The sequence below is a fragment of the Podarcis melisellensis genome (assembly GCF_964234715.1).
Source record: "Podarcis melisellensis genome assembly, chromosome: 17".
Lineage (NCBI taxonomy): Eukaryota > Metazoa > Chordata > Lepidosauria > Squamata > Lacertidae > Podarcis > Podarcis melisellensis.
This window is the reverse complement of record NC_138534.1, coordinates 23,692,988-23,715,568: the sequence shown is the minus strand read 5'-3', so window position 1 is coordinate 23,715,568 and position 22,581 is coordinate 23,692,988. Positions and strand designations below refer to the sequence as shown.

Below are 22,581 nucleotides of genomic sequence, written 5' to 3'. Positions count from 1 at the left end.
CTTATTTTCCATTTCTCTAATTTCCAACCATTTGAGAAGACCAAAATTTTTGTCTTCTCATAGTTTATAGAGAGTTTGTTACATTCGCAATAGAGGATCAGTGAAGATATAAGACGTTTTAGACCCAAGCTCGTTAAGGATAGTAGGACAGCATCGTCTGCGTATAGTAAGAGAGGAACTGGTTTCTGATTAAGTTTAGGGGCATGTGATTCTATTTTTTGAAGGTAATCTGGCAAGTCTGATAAAAATAAATTAAATAGAAAGGGGGCAAGAATGCACCCTTGTTTTACCCCTTTCGAGATTGGGATGTCTGATGAAAGGTGACCTTTGATGTTAAGTTTGACTTGACAGGTATTGGAAGAGTGTAGATTTTGGATTAGGATCAATAGGCGCTGATCAATTTTTAATTCTGCGAGTTTCCTCCACAACTTTGGGCGGTCAATTGAGTCGAATGCACCACGAAAATCTACAAAAGCAGCGTATATCTTAGATTGCCTTTGGGATCTGTATTTTTCAACCAGATGCATAAGAATAAGACAGTGGTCTAGTGTAGAGCAACCTTTGGAGAAACCTATTTGTTCTTTCCCTGGTAAATTTAGATTTTTCATCCAGGTAAGGAGTTTAGATAAGAGGTGCTTAGCGTAGATTTTCCCTATCACTGATAGAAGGCTTATCGGTCTATAATTCCTTGGTTCTTTTGGGTCGCCATTTTTAAAGATTGGAATAATTATTGATCTTAGCCATATCTCAGGTATGATCCCATATTTATCTATAAGCGTAAACAGTTGGGCTAAGGGTTCTGCCCACCAATCTATATAGGTCTTAAATAATTCTATTGGTAGACCGTCTGGCCCAGGAGATTTCCCCGATTTGAAATTTTTAACTATCTCTCTAATTTCCTCTTCCTCTACCCTTGGCCACTCCTGGAGTTTAATAATTTTATTTTTAGTGGTTTCATTTCCTTTAAGTTCACTATGTAGATTGTTAAATACAGATGTAAAGTATTGGGACCATTTGGATTCTGCAATTGGTGGTAGAGTTAGTTGATTTTCGGCTTTCAATCCTCCATACACTAAGTTCCAGAACGCTTTGTTGTTTTTACTCTGAATTGAGTCAAATAATTGTAGCCATTTTTGGGTTGCGTATTTCTGTTTCTTTTCGGCCAGAATGTAATGATATTTTCTTTTTTCATCAAGATAAGAGGGCTCTAGTTTAGTGCGATTATTTTTAAATGTTTGGCGCAGTTTTCTTTTTAGCTGGAAACATTCATCATCAAACCAAGGGCTAGCGGTATGTTTAAGTACCCGAACTTTAGGTGGAGTACTAAGCTCTACAAACATTTGGAAGATTTCATTATAAATTTTCGGAATATCACTGTAGAAATTAGTGATCTTTAAGTTGGATAATACTTGTTTTCTCAAGTTGGCTGTAAGTTTTTGCCCCACTGCTACACTCATTTCCTGGGACCATTTTAATTGGGTCATTTGTTTATATTGAGAAGGTTCTATGGTATTGTACTTAATGATTTTGGTTTCGTCCTTTAAGTTAATAGACAACGATAATGGCTGATGGTCGCTTTCAGTGCGCGTTCCAATTTTGAAGTCCATGATCAAATTTATAATATTATAAGGGACAAGAATATAGTCGATGACGCTGCATCCTCGGGGGGAGAAGTATGTAAACTCCCCGCTACTATCGCCTTTTGTTGAACCATTTACAATCTGCAAATTAAAGTTGTTACATAATTCAAGTAGGCGTAAGCCTTCGTTGTTAACAACCCTGTCTCTGGAGAATCGTCCTATTTTCAGGGCATGTGCGATATCATTTTCAGTATTCCAATTTAGTTTGCTACATAGTTGTTCATTGTTGGTTCCTACTCTGGCATTAAAATCACCTGCTATTATCAGTGAGGCATTTGGGTATTTATCGGTCAAGTTTTCTATATAAGAGGTTAGTTGTGACCAGTTTTCACTGCTGCTGTTATTTTTGGTTGGGGGGATATAGACATTTACAAGTAGCAAAGAATCTTTGTTTTGGGTTAAAAGTAGAGCTTGTGCAAGTGGTAAGCATTCTTCTAGTACTTAACTGACATTCTGTAGCTTGAGAAGAGCTGTTCGACAGTGGAACGGTCTCCCTCGGGAGGTGGTGGACTCCTCTTCCTTGGAGGTTTCTAAGCAGAGGTTGGATGGCCATCTGCCATGGATTCTTTAGCTGAGATTCTTGCATTGCAGGGGGTTGGACCTCCCGCGAACCAAGCAGTTCGAAAGCATGCCAGTGCAAGTAGATAAATAGATACCACTGCAGCGGGAAGGTAAACGGCATTTCCGTGCGTTCTGGCTTCTGTCGCGGTGTGCCATTGAAGTGATTTTGCCATGCTGGCCACATGACTCGGAAAGCTGCCTGTGGACAAACACCTTCTCCCTTGGCCTGAAAGCGAGATGAGCGCTGCAACCCCATAGTCACCTTTGACTGTACGTAACAGTCCAGGGGTCCTTTACCTTTACCTTCCAACTTTACAACTCTATGATTCTATAAGTGCCTCTTCCAGTGCCTGATTTTAACTGCAGCTTGTAGCCACAGTAGTTTTCTTAGGAAATTTGTTTTCCATCACCGGTCCACAAGCTAGTGGAGATTTATGCTGTTGATGTGAGGGACAGTCTGTTCTCTGCATTCTTATAAACACAGCTCTCCATTATTCCATAAGTTAAAAAAGCATGAGTCTGTCTACGTGGACCCTTTCAAAAGTGCATGTTTAGTTCATATAGTTTAGTGCATCTAGCTCATGCAAAGAGTGAGAAATACTCCCAGGTGATCATGCCCTACATATTGACATGAACTTTGCTTGCACGCCTGTGTATACTGGGCTTTGTAAAGCTACCATTTCCTTTCCACACCAGTAGTACCTGACTGGCAAATGTGGCTCTAGAAGGGCTTTGTTGGAAGAAAGAGAAAATTGAAATAGAACAATTTGAACCTGAAGAGGACAGAACCCCCTTTTTTATCCATCCATTTATAACTTGCTGATCTTTTGATATGCTGTAAATTTTGTGGAACGAATATGAGATTGGTTGTTTCAGATTTGAGATTGGGTGCCAGTTCAAAGACTTCCTCTTGCATTAAGAGGCCAGACATTGTTATCCTTCATTGGTCTGTATATATTTAAAAAGTTTGATGCTGAGTGAAACAGTACCCAACAAAAAAAGTAAATTTCACTTTAATTGTATTTCCTAGATCTAATTGTCTTTTTTCTTTCCTTTTCATGTTTTGGAGAGCCTTTCTTATATGCAAAAGACAGTTAAAAATGGTTTCTATTTTTCTTTATTTACAGGATATATTTGTATTTAGACATGAACTTGCCCTGATAAGAATATCTACATTCATGGGTTTAATAATGCTGATTGGAATTACGGGACTCTTTTATACTCAGTTGACTGGTATATTCAATGTAAGTATTTTATTCTTTCCTTCAGAATAACATTTTCCCTCTGTGCATGTTGTTGTGTAAGTGCTTAAAAGTATGCTAAGCTGTATATTGAATAAAAACATGTAATTCTTTACCAGGCACAATCTATAATGCAAAATATCAACAAATATAAGAACTTGAGATACACTCAAAATACAACCAGACAAGATCATCAGAGATTTGCAACTGGGTTTTTCTTTTTCTTTTTTCCATATGGCAAATGGAGCCACAGAGTGGGATAGTGGAGATGATTTGGATCAGAACTGTAGCAATGGGGAGTTGGGGGAAATTATAGTGTGGGGACGGTGGGCAGTTTCAGCCAGGAAAGTGGTATGAAGAGAAATGGCTTATGCTCTTCTGCAGTGACACAAGCCTGGTATATAAAATTGGCACTTTTATTTTATTTTATTTTATTTATACCCTCCCTATCTGGCTGGGTTGCCGCAGCCACTCTGGGCAGTTTCCAACACACACACGCACACACAAACATCTAACATTCATAGTAACAATCAGATCCTAGATAAAAAGTCACAATAACTTTAAAATAAACAACCTATACCAAATAAAACAATATGCAATAATGCATTAGAATCCAATAGTAAACAGATGTGTGTGTATCTGCCGCTAAAATGGAACTCAACAAATTTAAGCTGGGCTCTCCCTTCATCTCATTTAATTATCCTATTCGTTTTCACTCAAATAGTCATGAAAGTAACATAAAAATAGTAATTGTGTGATTTTTAATGTTTGTATAAGAAATGGGGCCTAAATTTTAAAATATTATTATTTATCGAATTTATATACCGCCTTATACCCAGCGATTTCAGGGCAGTTTACAGAATAAAATCAAGATATAAAACCACAAAATATATAATAAAAATAAAAACAGCAACCCAATAGCTCCCCCCCCCAAAAAAAACATTTTAAAAGGGCATAGGATGTAAATAAGACCAACCAAAGGCCTGGTTTAAAAGGAGCATTTTTGCCTGACACCTAAAGGTTTGTAATGAAGGCACCAGGCGAACTTCCCTGGGGAGAGCATTCCACAGACGGGGAGCTACCTCAGAGAACAGGGGGTGGGAGAACATCCTGGGAAAGGGAAGACTGATGGAAAGTATCAAGGAATGGAACTAGAAAGGAGCATGATTGCAATGAATAGTTTAAGGTGAGAACAGGGAGATAAAGAGTAGCAAAGTCTAGAATCAGTGGAAGAAAACCTTATTGTGAGGAGATGTCATAACTGTTGTGACACAGGCGTTAAACCAACGTTACATTTTGAACAAAAATTAAAGCTGGGAAAAGTAGTAATATATATATTGCAATGATCCAAATGGGGAAATGGCCTGATCCACATGTCACACTAAGCCAACATGTGTTCCAGGAGAGGAGATCTAAACCACTTTTCTGGTCTTTCTGCTTCTAAGCTCGGCTAGTGACTTGGCTTAGTGCAGGCATAGGCAAACTTGGCCCTCCAGATGTTTTGGGACTACACCTCCCATCATCCCTGACCACTGGTCCTGTTAGCTAGGGATGATGGGAGTTGTAGTCCCAAAACATTTGGAGGGCCAAGTTTGCCTATGCCTGGCTTAGTGTGTTTTCTGAACAACAGGCTCGTGGTTTTAGCTCTCTTGAGCTGTGTAAACCAGAGGACAAACTTGTATACAGCTTGTGGTAAGCCTGGATAGAGAGATAAACCACAAGCTTGCATTTGGACAACGTGCTAAGCAAAGTCACAGCTTAACACAGTGCAGCAGCAGAAAGATTTGGGAGGAGCAAAATTGACTGCAATCTTCTCCGGAGTAGCCTTTGCAATAAGCCATGGTTTGCTTTAGAACAACTAGCTGACTTGTTTGCTTTGCACTAAGCCATGGTTTGGCTTAGCATCACAAGCCTCCTATTTCGAGGAGCTGGACCAATGCCCTGGTAGGACAACAGGAAATAGACTTATTTGTCTTAGATTTCACACAGAGAGATTTTGGAATAGAATGGCACTGAAAGAATTACACACAGGTGTCAAAGGTGACACGAAGACTCAGTATTTCGTTGAAAAAATGGAAATACTTGATTTAACATATAAAAAAAATGATATTTAAACATAATAGGAGTGTGTCTTAGGAAAACTCCAAATCCATACTCCTATTATCCATGTCCTGAAAAGATTTTGGAAACTAATATCAACCAAAGTGCATATGGGAATTTTGATGCATTCCCAAGACCCAATGACCATTTTATTGTTCCCTTTATTTTATTTTCATGCTTGTTTTGTTGGTTTGGTTAGATCCCTTGATCTGTATCTGGCAAACCTCATGCAGGTGGGTCAGTGAGAAACTTTCAAATGGAGTACATTTGCTTCTGATTTTCGGCATTTATGGCTGCTGAAATAATTTCCTAGTATGCTAACTTTCAGTTCTTGTTATAAGCTCATCAATATATGTTACCATCATTCATCTGTGTTGAATTATTGTTTTGTATGAATATGTACATGCATCCATCATGTCATTAATTACTGACACACCTTCTAGTAACTTGAATTAAGTGAGTGATAATTTAGAATAGTAAACATGTACTATATTATGCAATCACAGAATGTGAGTTGTGCAAGATAACCTTTTTCTTTCAGGTGGCTGGAATTTAGGGTAATGCTCTTACTGTTTGATTTGCCAGTGGTTTGCAAACAGAATGTTTTCTTACCAAACTCTGGGTCTTGATTTGGACACACCACTTGTCTGGAGCATTTTGCCATTTCTCCGTGTGTACAAATGGAAAATCCAGCTTCCCAGTGGCTGCTGGAAGGTAACAGGATAATCACTTAAGCAGTGATCCTCTGATGTCATTGTGGGAGGCCAGTAAAAGCGGATTATCTGTGACCCAGATAAAATAATTAGAAATTACTTGGACACTTACAAATAACTGATCTACTAATCTCATTTCCAAAGTTAAAAAAGGTCTGTCTCTCAACATAACACTACCAGATGTTTCAGTTGAACTGCATCCTTTGAAGAGACTAATCTGAAGCCTAATTTTAAGGATTACCTTTGATTGTTTTTTATTTAAAATTCTAAACAGGATGCATTTTCATTTTTCCATATGCTCTTGCAAATGATTAATAGAGTTAAAGGATTTTTATAAATAAATTTAGCTCATACCCCGACATATTATTCAGTGAAAGACACAAAAATAAATATGTCATTATGCAGGTGACATATTTTGCTTTTTGTACTGTTTACATTGTAATTTTCATTTCTCCATCTGCTAAAAAAAAATTCCGAATACATTGTCATAGTTTTGTTTAATAGGTATTTTGCTATACCCTCAACTGATTGTGCACTGACATTAGTAATTTGATTAATGCTGCCGGGGCTCCTTGTTAATTAATTGTTTTAACTGTATATGATAATGTGATGGCACCATTGGAACATAAATACTGAACAGTTGCGTGGGAAGATAGAAAAGTTCACTTTGTTTATAATGGCTTGAGAAGGAAAATAATAACAGTTAGTGGATGTAGAGGGCTCGTGTTTATACTGTGTATTGGTTATTTTTGTACATTGTTGCTTGTATTTGACACAGTGCTATATATCATCTCCTTTTTTAATTTTGCATTGTTAATTTACACTTGCCTTAAAGCAAAATTGGTTAACAATTGTAGGATTCTTTTTCAAATGCTCAGGCTGAAATAAAACATGATACATTATCTGAATGTAATTCTCCTACACGTTGCATATTCCAGTTTGCTGCTCCAGTGTCTGTTACCTACAGATACAGATTGCCATTCATTTAAATAATATACTGTATATAACTTATTTAAATTTTTGGAAAACCATAGGTAGGGGTGTGGCTGTGTGGAAGAAGCAAAGCCACTATATATTTGATAGGTTAGGCACTGTGGGTTAAACCACAGAGCCTAGGACTTGCCAACCAGAAGGTCGGCGGTGCGAATCCCCGCGACGGGGTGAGCTCCCGTTGCTCGGTCCCTGCTCCTGCCAACCTAGCAGTTCGAAAGCATGTCAAAGTGCAAGTAGATAAATAGGTACCACTTCGGTGGGAAGGTAAACGGCATTTCTGTGTGCTGCTCTGGTTCGCCAGAAGCGGCTTAGTCATGCTGGCCACATGACCCGGAAGCTGTATGTCAGCTCCCTCGGCCAATAAAGCGAGATGAGCGCCGCAACCCCAGAGTCGGTCACGACTGGACCTAATGGTCAGGGGTCCCTTTACCTTTAACCATCAAAACCATGTGACGCAATTGGGGTGCCCAAACAGCAACCACAACTTTAACAAAAGAAAATAAATATTTACATATTGTAGCAACCCCTTCAGAATTCAACATTCTTTGTTACATATCCTTTCCTCTGGAGGGGTATGTGAAGAACACCATTTGGAAAGCTACCATATGGCTAATGAAATCAAACACATGGTCGCTTTCATGGAGAAGGGTGACTCTAGGTTTAGGGTTCAACTGGAGTCTATTCTTCTAAGGAGGGCTCCACATATAGAATCATAGAATTGCAGAGTAGGAAGGGACAACAAGGGTCTTCTAGTCCAACTCTTGCAATGGGGCTTGAACCCATGAACCATGCTCTACTGACTTAGATACCAAGGAAGGTCATATGTGTGTCCCTTTTGGAAACACAGACTCAAGTCCTTGGATTGGATAGCAAAACATTTAATACTGACCATTTTCAAAGGTTGGAAAATATGGACTGGAATACTTACTCTCACTCTGTCACCTTTAATTTCTATAGCATAAAGGTAAAGGGACCCCTGACACTGCCGACCTTCTGACCGGCTAGCCCTAGGCTCTGTGGTTTAGACCACAGCGCCACCCATGTCCCGTTTCTATAGCCTATCGCCCTGCTAAATCTGGAGAGTTTACTTCTGTGCTCCAAATATATTTATCGGCTTCACTTGATGCTGCAAAGATCTTTATAGACTTTGGGATTTCTGCAAGCGTAGTAGATTGCTCACTGTTGATGCACTGAAAAGAATATAGGACATAGTTTCTTCTACTTGGTTGTTCTGGGCTCAAGTACATTAATTTACATCAAAGCCAGCAATAAAGTAGGTTGCTACCAGACAATTAACACAGTTTGAAAAAGAAATCCTGGATTACGCTGGGATAACTAGGGGTCTGGCTTTCAGCATTTATAGCTGGGTCTAGGAATCAGTGACAGGCCCTAAAGATTTCACAAGACCTATGTGAGAAAAGGAATGGGATATTACACTTGAAATAGAGAATCGGAACTGGAGGTGGTACAAACAACATTATAAAAATATAAAGTGAAAGAGCAGTCCATAAATTTGATATACAAGGAAATTGTCCCTAATGTGTCCTGGAATATCTCCTGCATGTTGGCAGGGCTGGTAATAGGCTGGGATGTATATATGCATGTATTGGACATTTCCTGAGTTCACACTTTTTGGGTACTGATGTTTCAGGAAGCCAGCTCTGTTACAGGTCAGTAGACCCACCCTTCTCCACAATTGGTGTGCATGCACACATAAACACACACCTTGATTCAGACGAGAATAATAGACACTGAGTCCACTAACAGCAGCCACAAGGTCTGTGATAGTGTGTAACGGGGAGAAATCAAGGAGTGAATGTAGATCAGTGATACCAAAGGGTATGACAGATAGCGAAAAGCTAACAGAAAAGTTGCCTTTGGGCAGAAAAGAACACTTTTGAATCAGTTTGCTATATTTTTATTAACTTACTTAGCAGAGCATTGTCAATCTCTACCACCAGCATGCACCCAGCTCTGGACACAGTGAGTTGGTTTTTGAGGTCTGCTCTGGAAAGAAAAGAGCAGATTGTGACTGGAACTTTATGTCCTTTTTTCAGAGGCACTTAGCCTTCGGTATGGACAAATTTATCTTGGCCTTCCAATTTTGACACGGAAATGTGCTTTGTTTAATGATCTAAACTGATGGAAAGGGGTTAAATAAACTTTGTTAAAAATATACATGCTCAGGACTGTCTTAAATAAATGCTGTGCTGGGATGCAGAGATACACCCTGTGCCCCCCCCCCCGGTTGCCCAGTCCCAGGCATGCAGGAGGGCGGAGCCAGCTGGCTGCATCAGTGTCTCGCTGGCTCAGTTGCCCCCGAACTCACGGCACAGAGCCGCTCGCAGCAGAAGAGCCTGTCACGGCGCTCTGACCGATGGGCGGGCTCTTTCCTGGACTCAACTCTTGGGTCCTGGACTCTCAGCCTGGCATCCCTGAGAGCCTGGCGCCCTGGGTGCCCTGCACCCCTAGCGCCTATGGGTAAGACAGCCCTGTACATGCTTAAAATTTTAGCTATATATTTCTAAATCTCTCTCTCTCATCTATCTATCATCTATCTATATCATCTATCTATCTATCATCTATCTATATCTATCATGTATCTATCTTTCTATCTATCTATGCTAATATACATGTAACATTTACTAAACTGCTCTTGCACAACTTGCGTCCCCTTCAAATTTGCAAAGGATTCTGTCCTGTGTACCAAATGTCGAACCATTTACATTTTTGTTCTTTGCGGTATTTCTCTCATTGCCCACTCCCATTTCAGTGAATGACAGTGGTGAACGATGACTTGGTGCTTTCATTGTAATCAGCAGGACTACCTCCACACAGAGGAGCTTGGTGTGGATTGTAGTGTTTACTTTTAGGGCAACTGGGAAATTCTACTCCAGCTACAATCATAAAACAAGTTGCACATATAGTATTGCTGGAAGGTGTGGTTTCAAAACTTCTGCTTAAGTAGCCTTATCCTAAAAATCTCTCTTGCTAGATGCCTAATTGATAATAATCATAATTGTTGCTATTTATTAAATCACAAGGCCGTCTGCAATATAAAAACTCAAAAATACATACCACAGTTACAAACAAAAGTAATACCTCTCCCACTGTATGTTTAATTAGTCAAAGGCCTGGAAAAAGAGGAATGTTTTTGCCCGGCACCTGAAGATATGAAACAAAGGCACCAGGCAAAATATAAATTACGAATACAAAAATTGTCCTTAGAATATTAAAAATTGTATCATGTTTGGCTCAGTAAAATTTCTTTAAAGGAAAGATTGTGAAGAACAACTATTTAACATAAAACAAGTGACTTATCTGTAATTGGAAATAATATTCTGATCCCTGTTACATACAGTGTTGATTTCTTGGTCTGTAATAGATACCAAACATTTTCATATAAGAACATCAGACCAGAACCTGGAACAGCCATATTGTAAAATACTTATTTATAGAGATGAAAAGCATCTTATTATAATTAAGCAAAATATTTTAATCATATGCTCAATCTGATAATCTATTAAATACTGTTTTGATTAGTTTAATAATTAGGGCTTTACTTGTTTTTTCAAACATGCTAGAAATGTAATCAAAGGCAGTATTAATCCTTATAATTAAGTTTTAGTAGAGCAACAATCAGGATCAGTGTAGGATGTCAGCATTCTTCTAAGACAATAATGGTCTACGTCTACATATACTGAAATATAAAATAATTAAGTCATGTATGGTTTGTGTCAGATTTGCCCTATATTTTTCTTCATCGTGGAATTATAAGGCCTTTTTTTTTTTTTACCCTATTAGCTTTCTCAGCCTACTCTTGTATGGCTCTTTTTCGAATTAGTTGATTATTTATTTACAGGCATATATACTACTCAATAAGCAATAATTTATCATTTGATAATTTAATTTAATCATTTGTGTATTAACATTCTTTTACACCACTTTTTCAGCAAAGTGGGTAAGATAAAAAAAACCACAAATTTTAACGATTTCTTTATTTGGCTTAGGTGTTGTACCATCTCAGAGGCACTGTGTGACTTTCAGCTCTTTAAATTTCCCATTGAACTGAATGGACATTGTGAGGGCTAAATGATTTTATAAATTAAATTGTCTGGAATCACAATGTAGCCTTGAAATGGAATTGAGACATATTTGTTCCAAAGTGGGAAACTGATGTAAACCTACAAATTTTTTGCTTTGCATGAAAATAATGCTTGGCTTCAAATAGCTGAATATCTAAGAAATCTTAGTGATTTCAGACATCATGAAAGGCACGTACTGTACATTTATTACTAAAATCTCAATGCCTTTTGTTGTCTGTCCAGTCTGTGCTACAGTGTATTTGTGGAACTCTTTTATGAATGAGGGATTCCCTGTTGCTTTTAATGTTAGATGCAGCTTTACTCATGAGAAGGGCCCAAGCTTCAACTGGGAACATGCATTTGCATCAATCGGTGTGCAAAGCAAACAATTTTCAGACGCAACACTGCCATTCTTGATATGAGATTAACCATGCATGTCTACTCAGAAGTAAGCCTCACTGAAGTTAAGTGGGACCTAAAAGGTAAAGGTAAAGGGACCCCTCACCATTAGGTCCAGTCGTGACTGATTCTGGGGTTGTGGCGCTCATCTCGCTTTATTGGCCAAGGGAGCCGGCGTACAGCTTCCGGGTCATGTGGCCAGCATGACTAAGCCACTTCTGGCAAACCAGAGCAGTGCACAGAAACGTTGTTTACCTTCCCGCCGGAGTGGTCCCTATTTATCTACTTGCATTTTGATGTGCTTTCGAACTGCTAGGTTGGCAGGAGCTGGGACCGAGCAACGGGAGCTCACCCCATCGCGGGGATTCGAACCGCCGACCTTCTGATCGGCAAGTCCTAGGCTCTGTGGTTTAACCCACAGCACCACCCGTGACCCTTCAGTGGGACCTACACCTAGGTAAATGGCTATAGCTCTAAAGAAGCTGTAGCTCTAAAAAAACAACCACCAAAAGAATAACTTTGGCTAATGTTGTTATTATTTATTAAATTTGTATACCATCCAAACCTGCAAATCACAATATAAAGAAAACACAAAATATATAATAAAAACAATGACAACTCAACAATTCCCCTTTCCACAACACATTTTAAAAGGGCATAGGATGTAAATCGGATCAGTCAAAGGCCTGGTTAAAGAGGAACGTTTTTGCCTGGCACCTAAAGGTGTATAATGAAGGTGCCAGGTGAACCACCCAAGGAAGAGCCTTCCACAAACAGGGAGCCACTGCAGAGAAGACCCGTTCTCGTGTTGCCACTATCCAGACATCACACAGAGGAGGCACATGAAGAAAGGCTGATCTCCGGGTCTGCGTAGATTCATATGAAGAGAGGCGGTCATCTTCACAGCTCTTTGTTAGAAGGTATCTTATGAGGTGGCAGGTTTTTGTTTTGTTTTAGCTTTTCAGTCCAATAGAAGCTACAGATTCAGATACATATCAGGGTTTCGGCTCCCTTCTCCCCCCCCCCTTAAACTTACGTTGCAATGGAGGGAGGAGACAAGGGACTTGTCTGTACTCTCCTTGTCATGCAGTGGTAATTGGGACTTGTAAATTGAGCTAGAAATTCTAGAAATATATTCTAGAATACATCTGGTTCAATGTGCATATTATTTTTCAAAAGTCCAGAAAATTCTAAAAACAGAATGCGATACACCTCCGTTGGCTTGGACATACAGTGGTACCTAAAGTGGTATGCTTCAGGTTACATACGTTTCAGGTTACAGACTCCGCTAACCCAGAAATAGTGCTTCAGGTTAAGAACTTTGCTTCAAGATGAGAACAGAAATCGTGCTCTGGCAGTGCGGAGGCAGCAGAAGGCCCCATTAGCTAAAGTGGTGCTTCAGGTTAAGAACAGTTTCAGGTTAAGAACGGACCTCCGGAACGAATTAAGTGCTTAACCCGAGGTACCACTGTATTTTGAACCTTAAAATGTGCACTGCTAAACAAAGCTACAATGTTGTTGCTGTTTGCCCCTAAATTATTGTAGCAGTGTATGAAGCAAAGCTAACATTGCACTTCTACCAGTGTGGAGAACCTTTGGCCCTGCAGATATTGCAGAACTGCAGCTACTATCTTCCCTGGCCATTGGCCGTGCTTGCTGTGGTTGATGGGAGTTGTAATATAAGTCTGGAATATACGTCTAAAATCCAATGCAGTTACTTGTGTGAGCTATGTCAAAATTTATTCCACCTAGAATGTGCTTGCAAAGCTGTTTAAATTCTAGCTCTTCTCCATTTTTTTCTACCTTGTGAATATTTTTCTGTTGCCCAGAAATATGCTGGATGGGGCTTAAAAGTGGTAGGCTTTTATTTATTCAATGATTTTTTCTTATAGGAATATCCATCCCAGAACCCAAATCATATCCATATTCATGCAGGCACTGATCAGACCCAGATCTGCTTGGTGGCCTCAGTCTAGCAGTACAGTCGTACCTCGGAAGTCGAACACCTTGCGAGTCAAACGTTTTGGCTCCTGAACGCTTCAAATCCAGAAGTGAGTGTTCCTGTTCGCAAACGTTCTTTGGAACCCGACTTCCGATTGGCTGCAGGAGCTTCCTGCAGCCAATCGGAAGCCACACATTGGTTCCTGAATGTTTTGGAAGTCAAACAGACTTCCGGAACAAATTCCATTCGACTTCCGAGGTATGACTGTTCTCAAGCTAGAGTACTGAAAGCAGAGTTGTTAAAAAAACATAATTTGATCTATATAGCTCTATAAAGTACATGGAACTTTAGAGTTCCAATCTCTGCTCATTATCCAGCATAATCTTTGCATCCTTCTTGCTGGCACCCAGTTCTTCCTCATCTTTCACTTGTGCATTTATGAGTTCTTTAAAAAAATAGTGTATTTTGTTTGCCAAGTACTCCTATTCTAGTACCCTGTTATCTGGGCTCTCCATTTTCCATTTTTGTCAGTCGTAAATCTGAGTTTCCTCTTGACTCATTTGTAGAATACATTAAACAGCACTGGGCCCAGCACTGGTCCTTGAGGAAACCTGGTGGATGGCTCCTTCCTCTGACAGTTCATTCATTGCCATCTGGAGCTATTGAACCAACTTGGATCCATCCCATGAAATCTCTTCTGGTTCAGAATTCTCAAGCAAGCTGATGAGTCAATCACTTGAACTTTTTTTCAAAGCAGTTTTTGATAGTTGCCTGCTACCATATCCAATGCTTCATCTGGGAAAATCGGGCGGTAATGTTTTAGTCTTAACGATTCCTACTTTCAAATATTCCAGATTCATTGGTATAAGAGTTTCGTTTAACAAGCCTTGAAGATCTAGGATTAATCAAGAATGTTTAAGTATTTAACTACTGACATTAAGATGAAAAGCAACTCGTCTACCAGGAAGTGCTCTTATTAAGTGAAACAACAAGAATTCCCATTTGCCCACTTCAAGCTGTGATCTCCTGAGATGTACTGAGCTAAGCAGGGTCATTCTGGGTCACTATTTAGATACAAGATTGCTAGAGAAAGCTGAAACGCCACGGGAAATATTGGCAATTCAGAAAGTGAAACATACCTTCTGAGCTGGTGTTGAACCAATCAATATTGTTAAGGGCTGCTGTATAGCTGGGATGGGAGATATAAATGTAACATAGGCTTTGCCCATCTGTATCTTCTTACAAGTAGAGCTAAGCATCTAGACATTTCCTCTTGTTCAGAATAATTGTTTCATTCTTACCTACATTTCCCATTTATTTTCCCCACATTGTCCGAATTAACTTCACTTCCTGCCTTTAAGATGCATTTATGTCATATTGCTTCTAAAATGTTAAATGCTGGAGGAAAAAATTTCTTTTGGCAGGGATCTAAACATCCTGGGCATAAGCAGAAGCTATTTCTCCTAATCCTATACTTGTTGCTGTTATTTATTAAATGTTCCCTCTGGAATGTCTCTCAGTCATCAAGAACAGCTTGTGGAAGGAAGAGTGAGGAGCTAAAGATTGAAAACTGGGTGGATTCTGGCATTCTGTATGCAACTGTTAGGATCCCAGTCTTTTTTTAAAAGAAAAAACAAAAAAACTGGACATATTAACTTATATATTTCCTTAGACTCTGTGTAAATATATATTTCCTTTTTTCTCATAAATAGGGTTTTTTAAATAATATTTTTATTAGTGTTCAATCACAAACCAATAATAGCCTCATTATAACAATACCAATTTATAATACAATTATTAATAACAATTGTTCAAATACCAAATTATATAATTTAGGTAAAGTGGCCTCCCACGTGCTAGATTTGATGAATTGATTATATACTTTATTTCTGCATTCCAAAATCTTACTGATTTCCATTGCCCCACTCCTATGTCAATTTAGCTTCCTACCCAAAGAAAACCAGGTTTTACACTTGCTGAATAATGTCACTATACCTTCCTTGGTGGCCAAATTTCTTTTTTTAGCTTTTAAGCGTCGCAAGACTATAATTGACTGTACTGATATGGGGCTATCTGTTTAGCCCATTTTAGTGTTGGCTAAGTTCTAAAATCTTCCTGGATGTTTTAACTGTGTATTGACAAATGTATTTTTTTCTGACTGACGGTCAAATAAAAGGTTGATGATGATGATTTCCATTGCATTCCAGTCATAATAATAATCCCTCGTACAACAACTGCAATATTAATAACTTCTATTCGTGTTGACACATTAAATGATTCATAAAATTGCAAGTGAGGAACTCAGACTATATCCTTATTCTTCCTTTGTGTGGCAATTATTCTGTCCATGGTGTGTCTTCCTGTCCTTGTAAGATGTTATGTCTTTCTTTCCATGGTTGTTGCTGTTATCCACCATGCCTTGGGTTGAGCTGATATCCCATTGTTGTTCCAGAAATTTATCCATTTCTCTGTGCTTCATTGTCTTTCAACTTTAACAGCTGCAAAAGTCACTCTGTCCCCAATGTGTATAAATATATATTTCAACTGCTCCCCACCCCATGCCATATATATAATATATGCAGACAAAATTAAATCTTCCCATATCTCATTTCCAAGCCTCAGGATGACTGAGGATTGAAACTTGCCGTATTTTTCTGTGTATAAGACAAGGGGTTTTTATTTTAAAATATTGTTAAAATTTTGGGGTCATCGTATACTGGGTAGTGCATGGGGGGGCGGGCGATTGTTGGCAGCCACGAGTAGGAGATATACAGTGGCGATTGGACGGGTGACTGGTGTATGCGCCAAGGGCTGTTTGGGATTGGCTGTTGTTGCAGCAATTGAGCGGGCGATTTCTAGCTGCTGTTGGCGATTGGGCAGACGATTTTTGTCTTCTGTGAGGCATGCGATTGAATCCCCCCCCCCCAAAGAAAGCTCAACAAGTCTGGGCACTCCCCCCAAAAAAGCTTAAGAACTCTGGGAAGTCTCCCACCATTTTCTTAATTTGAAGTCCCAAAAAATAGGGGGGGGGGGTGTTATACACAGAAAAATACGGTATTTCTTTTTTCCTTGAAAGCAACTTGAAAGGAATTGTGGTAGAACATTAAGCGGTGTTTCCCGCAGCTGATTTTTAAAAGCTAACCATGATTAGCTATGGCTAGTAAACTATGACCTACAGTTTGGATCAAAGAACAAGCTGCTTTTAAGGGAAAACAAAAAGCCCCATTTCTATCTGCAGAGGAAGGGGAAGCATATGTTGCCATGGTTTGCTGTGGCTTGTGCTAAACCATGGTTTAGTGTGACAAATGAAGACTGCATACAGAGTGCACTAGAGAACACCCTTTACTGTTAATGGTATCTGTTATGAAAATATAGGGCAAGAGAAATTTTAGTGCAGATTTACACTTTATATAAAAGAACACTACACAAATTAAAACTAAACTGACACCGTATTCTGCACTTGCTGCTGATTTTTTCTCGAATACTTACACATGGTCATAAACAAAAGTGTGAATGGCAAAATCTTGCTATGATTTAGACTGTTTTACAAATCTAACTTTAAACAGCCCCTGTATTGTCATTGCAGCCGTCTCCCCCCACAGTGACCCTGGACTTAAGGTCCCAAATGATCAGGGCCTTCATATGGGTAAAAGCAACTTAAAAAGGGGACACCCTTTTAAGTTACCCATCCTTTGTGATGAGACACAAATGGGGAGGGGGGAGAGATTCCACACGGAGGTGGCTGTTTTAGGAATGATATTTCAATCCTTTTACTTCCAAATTACTGGCTTGACTTTTAGTTGCAGTCAAAAAAAAAATCACATAAGGTAAATTAGTTTGCTCCACATTGAAAGTAGATTTCGCCCATCTGCTTGGTCGGAGAACTTTGCAGGTGGACGAGAGACAAACTTGCTTTCATGTGTTCAGCTGTCTCCATATTTAACTTTCAAAGGGCAGTAGTTTCTTTTCTCCATTCCTCTATTCATGATGTTCAGCTGAGGTTGCTGAGCAGCCTTTTTGAATATCAAATAGGCTATTGATAGTCCCATTCAGATTCTGGGGGGAAAAAGATATTACTGGAATAGGGAGGTATTTTAAAATAGAAGAAGTTCTGAATTAGCAAAACAGAGCAGCGTATCAGTTTGGCTTTGAAAATATGAGCATGTTTTGCAGTTTATTGCAATTTGGTTTAATTCTCCCTACCCTAGCAATGTGGTCAAGCTTTTTTTCTGCTTTTTGTACACATACCTCTTTATTTACAGCAGGAACACAATAGGATTATTGCAGTTATATTATTGAAATTATATTATCATGTATTGTTCTTTTTATCCATTTGGATATCTACCCTGTTGTCTCCTTGGGGCTCATGGAAGACCAAAATCTTCGCAGTACAATATCTGATAGAGCATGTGAACAATTGAACACCAGTTAGCTCTCTAATACGGGGGTGGGCAAACTTTGGGCCTGTCAGAGATAATCTATTTTTTACTAGAACCCCAAGATCTACCAGTGAGAGTCAGGTACAAAAGATACATAGTTAGGATGGGAGAACAAGGTGTCCTTGAAGACTTCTTGAGCTTGGGAATTTCTTTTCAATACCAGAGCTGAACTGACCTTGCAGTCTTTGCCCACAAAGCTTTCTGGTGTGCTTTCTGTTCATTTGAGCAGCCTAATTTTGGTGGGGAAGTAATTTTGTTACCTTTGTTGCTTAAAAAGAAAAATGATCAAATGGGAGTCAGAAATCCTTGCTGCTTTACTACAAACCCTACAAAGATCTACAGGTAGATTCCAATTTAACTTCTGCAATTTAACCCCTTTTCTCATGTATTTCTAAACTTCATCACGCCACTTTACCAAATAAGTGATAAAATTCACTTGGGCCGTAATCCTAGACAGCCTTACACAGAGACCAGGGGAGCACAAATGCAGGCGGAAGTTTTTGCTTATGTTTATACGGTGTTTAATCTTCACCCACCTGAGCAGGCAAGCAATAAATGCTGATTTCTACTGGGTGATTGACATTCAAAACCACTTTAAGATTGTGACCTTTGCTGTGGGAACTTGTCTTACCACTGGTTTTAAGTGGTGCTATTCATATATCTGTTCTATAGGGGATGATAAGTTACATTCTTCAGGGGAACAAGCTCTTATCTGTCGGAATGCCTGGTTTTAATAATTATTTTAACTGCACGTTGAATCTAGCGAGAGTAAATGTCCATCTGTATTTAGGTATTTGTAATTTTGAGAGAGATATTGCTGAGGTGAACCCTCTCCCATTGTCCTTTATTGCTAGGTGTTTATTCAGCTCACTCACGTGACATTCATTTTATGTTTTTTTGCACTGGCTTTGGCTACAGAATAATATCCATATTCATTCTAAAAGACGTGTTAAATATCTCTAATGCAATTAGAACAGGGGTCAGCAAATTTTTTCAGCCGGGGGCCGGTCCACTGTCCCTCAGACCTTGTGGAGGGCTGGACTATATTCTGAAGGGGAAAACAGAACGAATTCCTATGCCCCACAAATAACCCAGAGATGCATTTTAAATAAAAGGACACATTCTACTCATGTAAAAACACGCTGATTCCTGGACCATCTGCAGGCCGGATTTAGAAGGTGATTGGGCCGGATCCGGCCCCCGGGCCTTAGTTTGCCTACCCATGAGTTAGAACATTGTATGTATGTTCTTTTATATATGCATTTGGAGGAATAATTATTTTGCAATCTTCATTGTGTGAGGGAATACTTAAGAATGTCTTCTCTATAACAGGATACTACAAGCATAGAAAAACTGGCAAACTGTTGTGAAGACATGTAAGTATCTCTGTTTTGATGTGCTAAAGGCTTAAGGGGGGGGGCTATACAGTTAAAGATTGTCTGTTTAGGAAACTCTGAAGGCACCAATGAAAGCCTTGCATGCCCTGTTTTGCCGTGATTCCTATGACCCTTTAGCGAAAAACAACACCAGACTATACTTTCCTATCTAAAGCCATCAAAACTCCCTTTTCAAAGCACGGGCTCTAGAGAAAGTTTCTGTTTTGTTGGCAAACACTGTGCGGATCACGAGGGCTGCCGTAGCTTTAAGGCTGCCTTTGGTTGATACAGATGCAGTGCGTGCTTCTCATAGTTAAATCTCATCTGCATGCTGCAGTGAAAGGAAAGCTGCTCTTGTAGTGACTGGGATGCAATTCATCAGAGTCAAGTAATGGCTCCCCAGCCAACCTGCATTGTTCTCGTTGACTGAAGTGCACCATGGGAATGCTGTCTTTCACTAATAATGCTGTCGTCTGTAGATCGAGACCCCGAAAGCCATGGCAGCAGACCTTCTCAGAAGTTTTTGGCACTCGCTGGAAGATCCTGTGGTTTATTCCTTTCAGGCAAAGGCGACCACTGAGAGTTCCCCACCACTTTGCCAATCACGTCTAAACAGATGGATGGTGGGCACAGATGGGTCCTCCATGCTGGAAGTGTGTTGCAGGTTTTGTGATAATAGAACCATGACAGTCCTCAAGCCAATTAAAATCTACCCACCAATCTTAGACGTCACAATGTGCCCCAGGCTTTATTTTAATAATAATGATCTTGATTCCGTATTGGGATTAAATGCACATTTCTCTGTTTACTTTTAAAGTGTACTTACTTTCAAATTAGCTTTTTAGAGGAATTACTTTAATATTTGAGGTTAATAACAAACACAGCTGATGTACAAAGTTATGAACAAAATTGTTTTTATATTGGACAGTGTGATATGTTTTACATAGATGAATAGGTTTCAAAAGTGTCTTGTCTGCCTTGAATTTTTTCATTCTTTTTTTTTTTAAATCAATAATACTTACTTGATTATGTGGCAAGACCCTTTTCCTGCTTACCTGGCTTAAAATCCACAAAGTTGTCTTTTATTTATGATGCATGATGTCAGTTGAACAGTTCATCTCTAGAAAAGGGTGGCGTTTTAACACTGGGGTTTTTTTAAAGCAAGGGCAATTTTGTGTCTTATGTCCTCAGTTTTATATATTTAAAAAGTGTCTATTGTTCCTGTGTAAAAGCAAAGCAGAAGAATTCACCCCACTGTTAAGTCTAAAAGGAAGAAAAAGATTCTATTCCTGTTTTTTGTAAATGCAATAATTAGCCCTTTGTGGTAGATGTGTATTTTTAAAAATTAGGCATGATCGAGTCAAAGTTACGCATCTCTTCAATCCTAATTGGGGGGAGGGCATGTGAGCCACCTGCCCATCGGTTTCCTGAATAGTAGCTGTGCTAGTCTGTTGCAGCAAAAATATCCAAAGGTCTTATAGCACCTTAATGACTAACAAATTTATTATGACATGTGTTTCTGTGGGTTTTCGCTGCAATCCTCAACACATTTACCTGGGGGGTAAGTCCCATTGAACTCAATAGGACTTACTTCCAAGCAGACTTGCAGAAGACTGCACTGCTTAATTTTGGCTGGATCATACCTATAGGTTTTACTGATCGGTATAAAATATAGCTAATATAAACATATAAAATACTGTGTTGTCACTGAAATAATACTTGTTTTGTATAGTCACTGCTAGAAATATATAGAATTTAAATCACAAGCGTGCATAGGTTGGGTAATATATGTGGGAGATATTTTTAAAAATAGTATTTATATATAGCAAATATGGATGTTAAAAAGATAAACAATAGTTAAGTGTGTATGAGATCGTAGTAATTTATTAAACTGCAGTTGGTGATTAAAAGCGAGATGAAGCAGGCATACCTATACAGCAATATTAGACCTGATCAAATGGTAATCCGAGTCAAAGATCTATGTTGGTGTTGATTTCAGGTTTATGTCAAGTACTAATCAGCAGGATGGGTGAATTCTTTAAAATAAAATAAAAATTAGCAAAATAGCTCCCCATTAAAAGGATCCTTCCTATTCAGAATGCTGATCCAGAGAAACAGTTCTGAGAAATGTTGTGTAGATAGCAGCAGTGCACTAAATCAAGGACAGCATCACAGTTTGCAGCAAGAACCCTGGCTTAACCCCAGTTGTACTGCCGGTAAAGAAGCATTGCTGTCCTGGTGCTTTTCCGCCTTATTGTATCTATTTCCTTTCGAGTGCTGTTGTCAACCAGTGCAAACATTGTGTCGTAACCGTCCCGAAGTGCAACGTGTGTGCAGCTCTCCCTTTGGCGGTGCGCTTTTGAGCCTTTGTGCTGCTGATTGCTGCATGACCAGCCCTATCAGACATGAGTCAGGCAGGTGGCATTGGCAAAGGAAGCAAACCCCTTATGGTTCTTCAAAAGTTGCCACATGCCCAGATTTCAGCATAAGCGCTTTGCCCATGGAAGCATGATCTGTGCTCCACTTTTGCATATAAAAGGTGCTTGCCTGTGCAAGCAGATTTTGCACCCTAGCAATCTTCAGCCTGCGTGGTCCTGGGCAGGCAAATACTGCATGCGGTTAAAGTGACCCATGTTGGATAGGAGATCTGTCCTACAAAAACAGAACTAGACATCCTAAACTGTATCTCACAGAGAGGTAACTTTATTATAAACTTGATTACATTGTGGTTGCTAGCAAATACTTCCAAGTAAGTAAGAAAGTGCAAGCGAAGAAATGGCTAGTCCTTTCCTCAGCCCCCTTCCCCAGCTTCCAGCCTCTTCTAAAAATGGGATATTCTGGTAATTCTGCACGCATCGCCATAAAAATGACAGCAATTATTTCATGTTTTGAAATGTCCCTCTGGTCTTTTCATTTTGAGAAAGCCTGCTGTTAGGCTTTTAGGAAAGTTTAAATAAGTGACTTAATATAAATGTTCCATGCAAATTGATTAAGAAAAGAGATGAGCTACCAGTCTTCCAAAAGTCACAAAAGCCATTCAGATTTTTGACAGAATCAGGGTATACATTTCCCTTTTAAGGAACACAGTTCTT

The 22,581-nt window shown here is 39.2% G+C and overlaps 1 protein-coding gene across 3 annotated transcripts in view; it reads left to right on the top strand.

The window, feature by feature from the left end:
• The window catches only part of ZDHHC21 (zDHHC palmitoyltransferase 21), a 45,638-nt gene extending 23,387 nt beyond the window's left edge, over positions 1-22,251 (top strand). For all 3 annotated transcript variants that reach the window (XM_081894779.1, XM_081894780.1, XM_081894778.1), the window contains exons 7-9: positions 3,329-3,445; positions 19,446-19,489; positions 19,969-22,251. In XM_081894779.1, coding sequence (XP_081750905.1) covers positions 3,329-3,445; positions 19,446-19,489; positions 19,969-20,101 — 294 coding nt within the window. In that variant the 3' untranslated portion in view covers positions 20,102-22,251. The remainder of the gene's footprint in view (positions 1-3,328; positions 3,446-19,445; positions 19,490-19,968) is intronic.
• Positions 22,252-22,581: the final 330 nt, after the last annotated feature.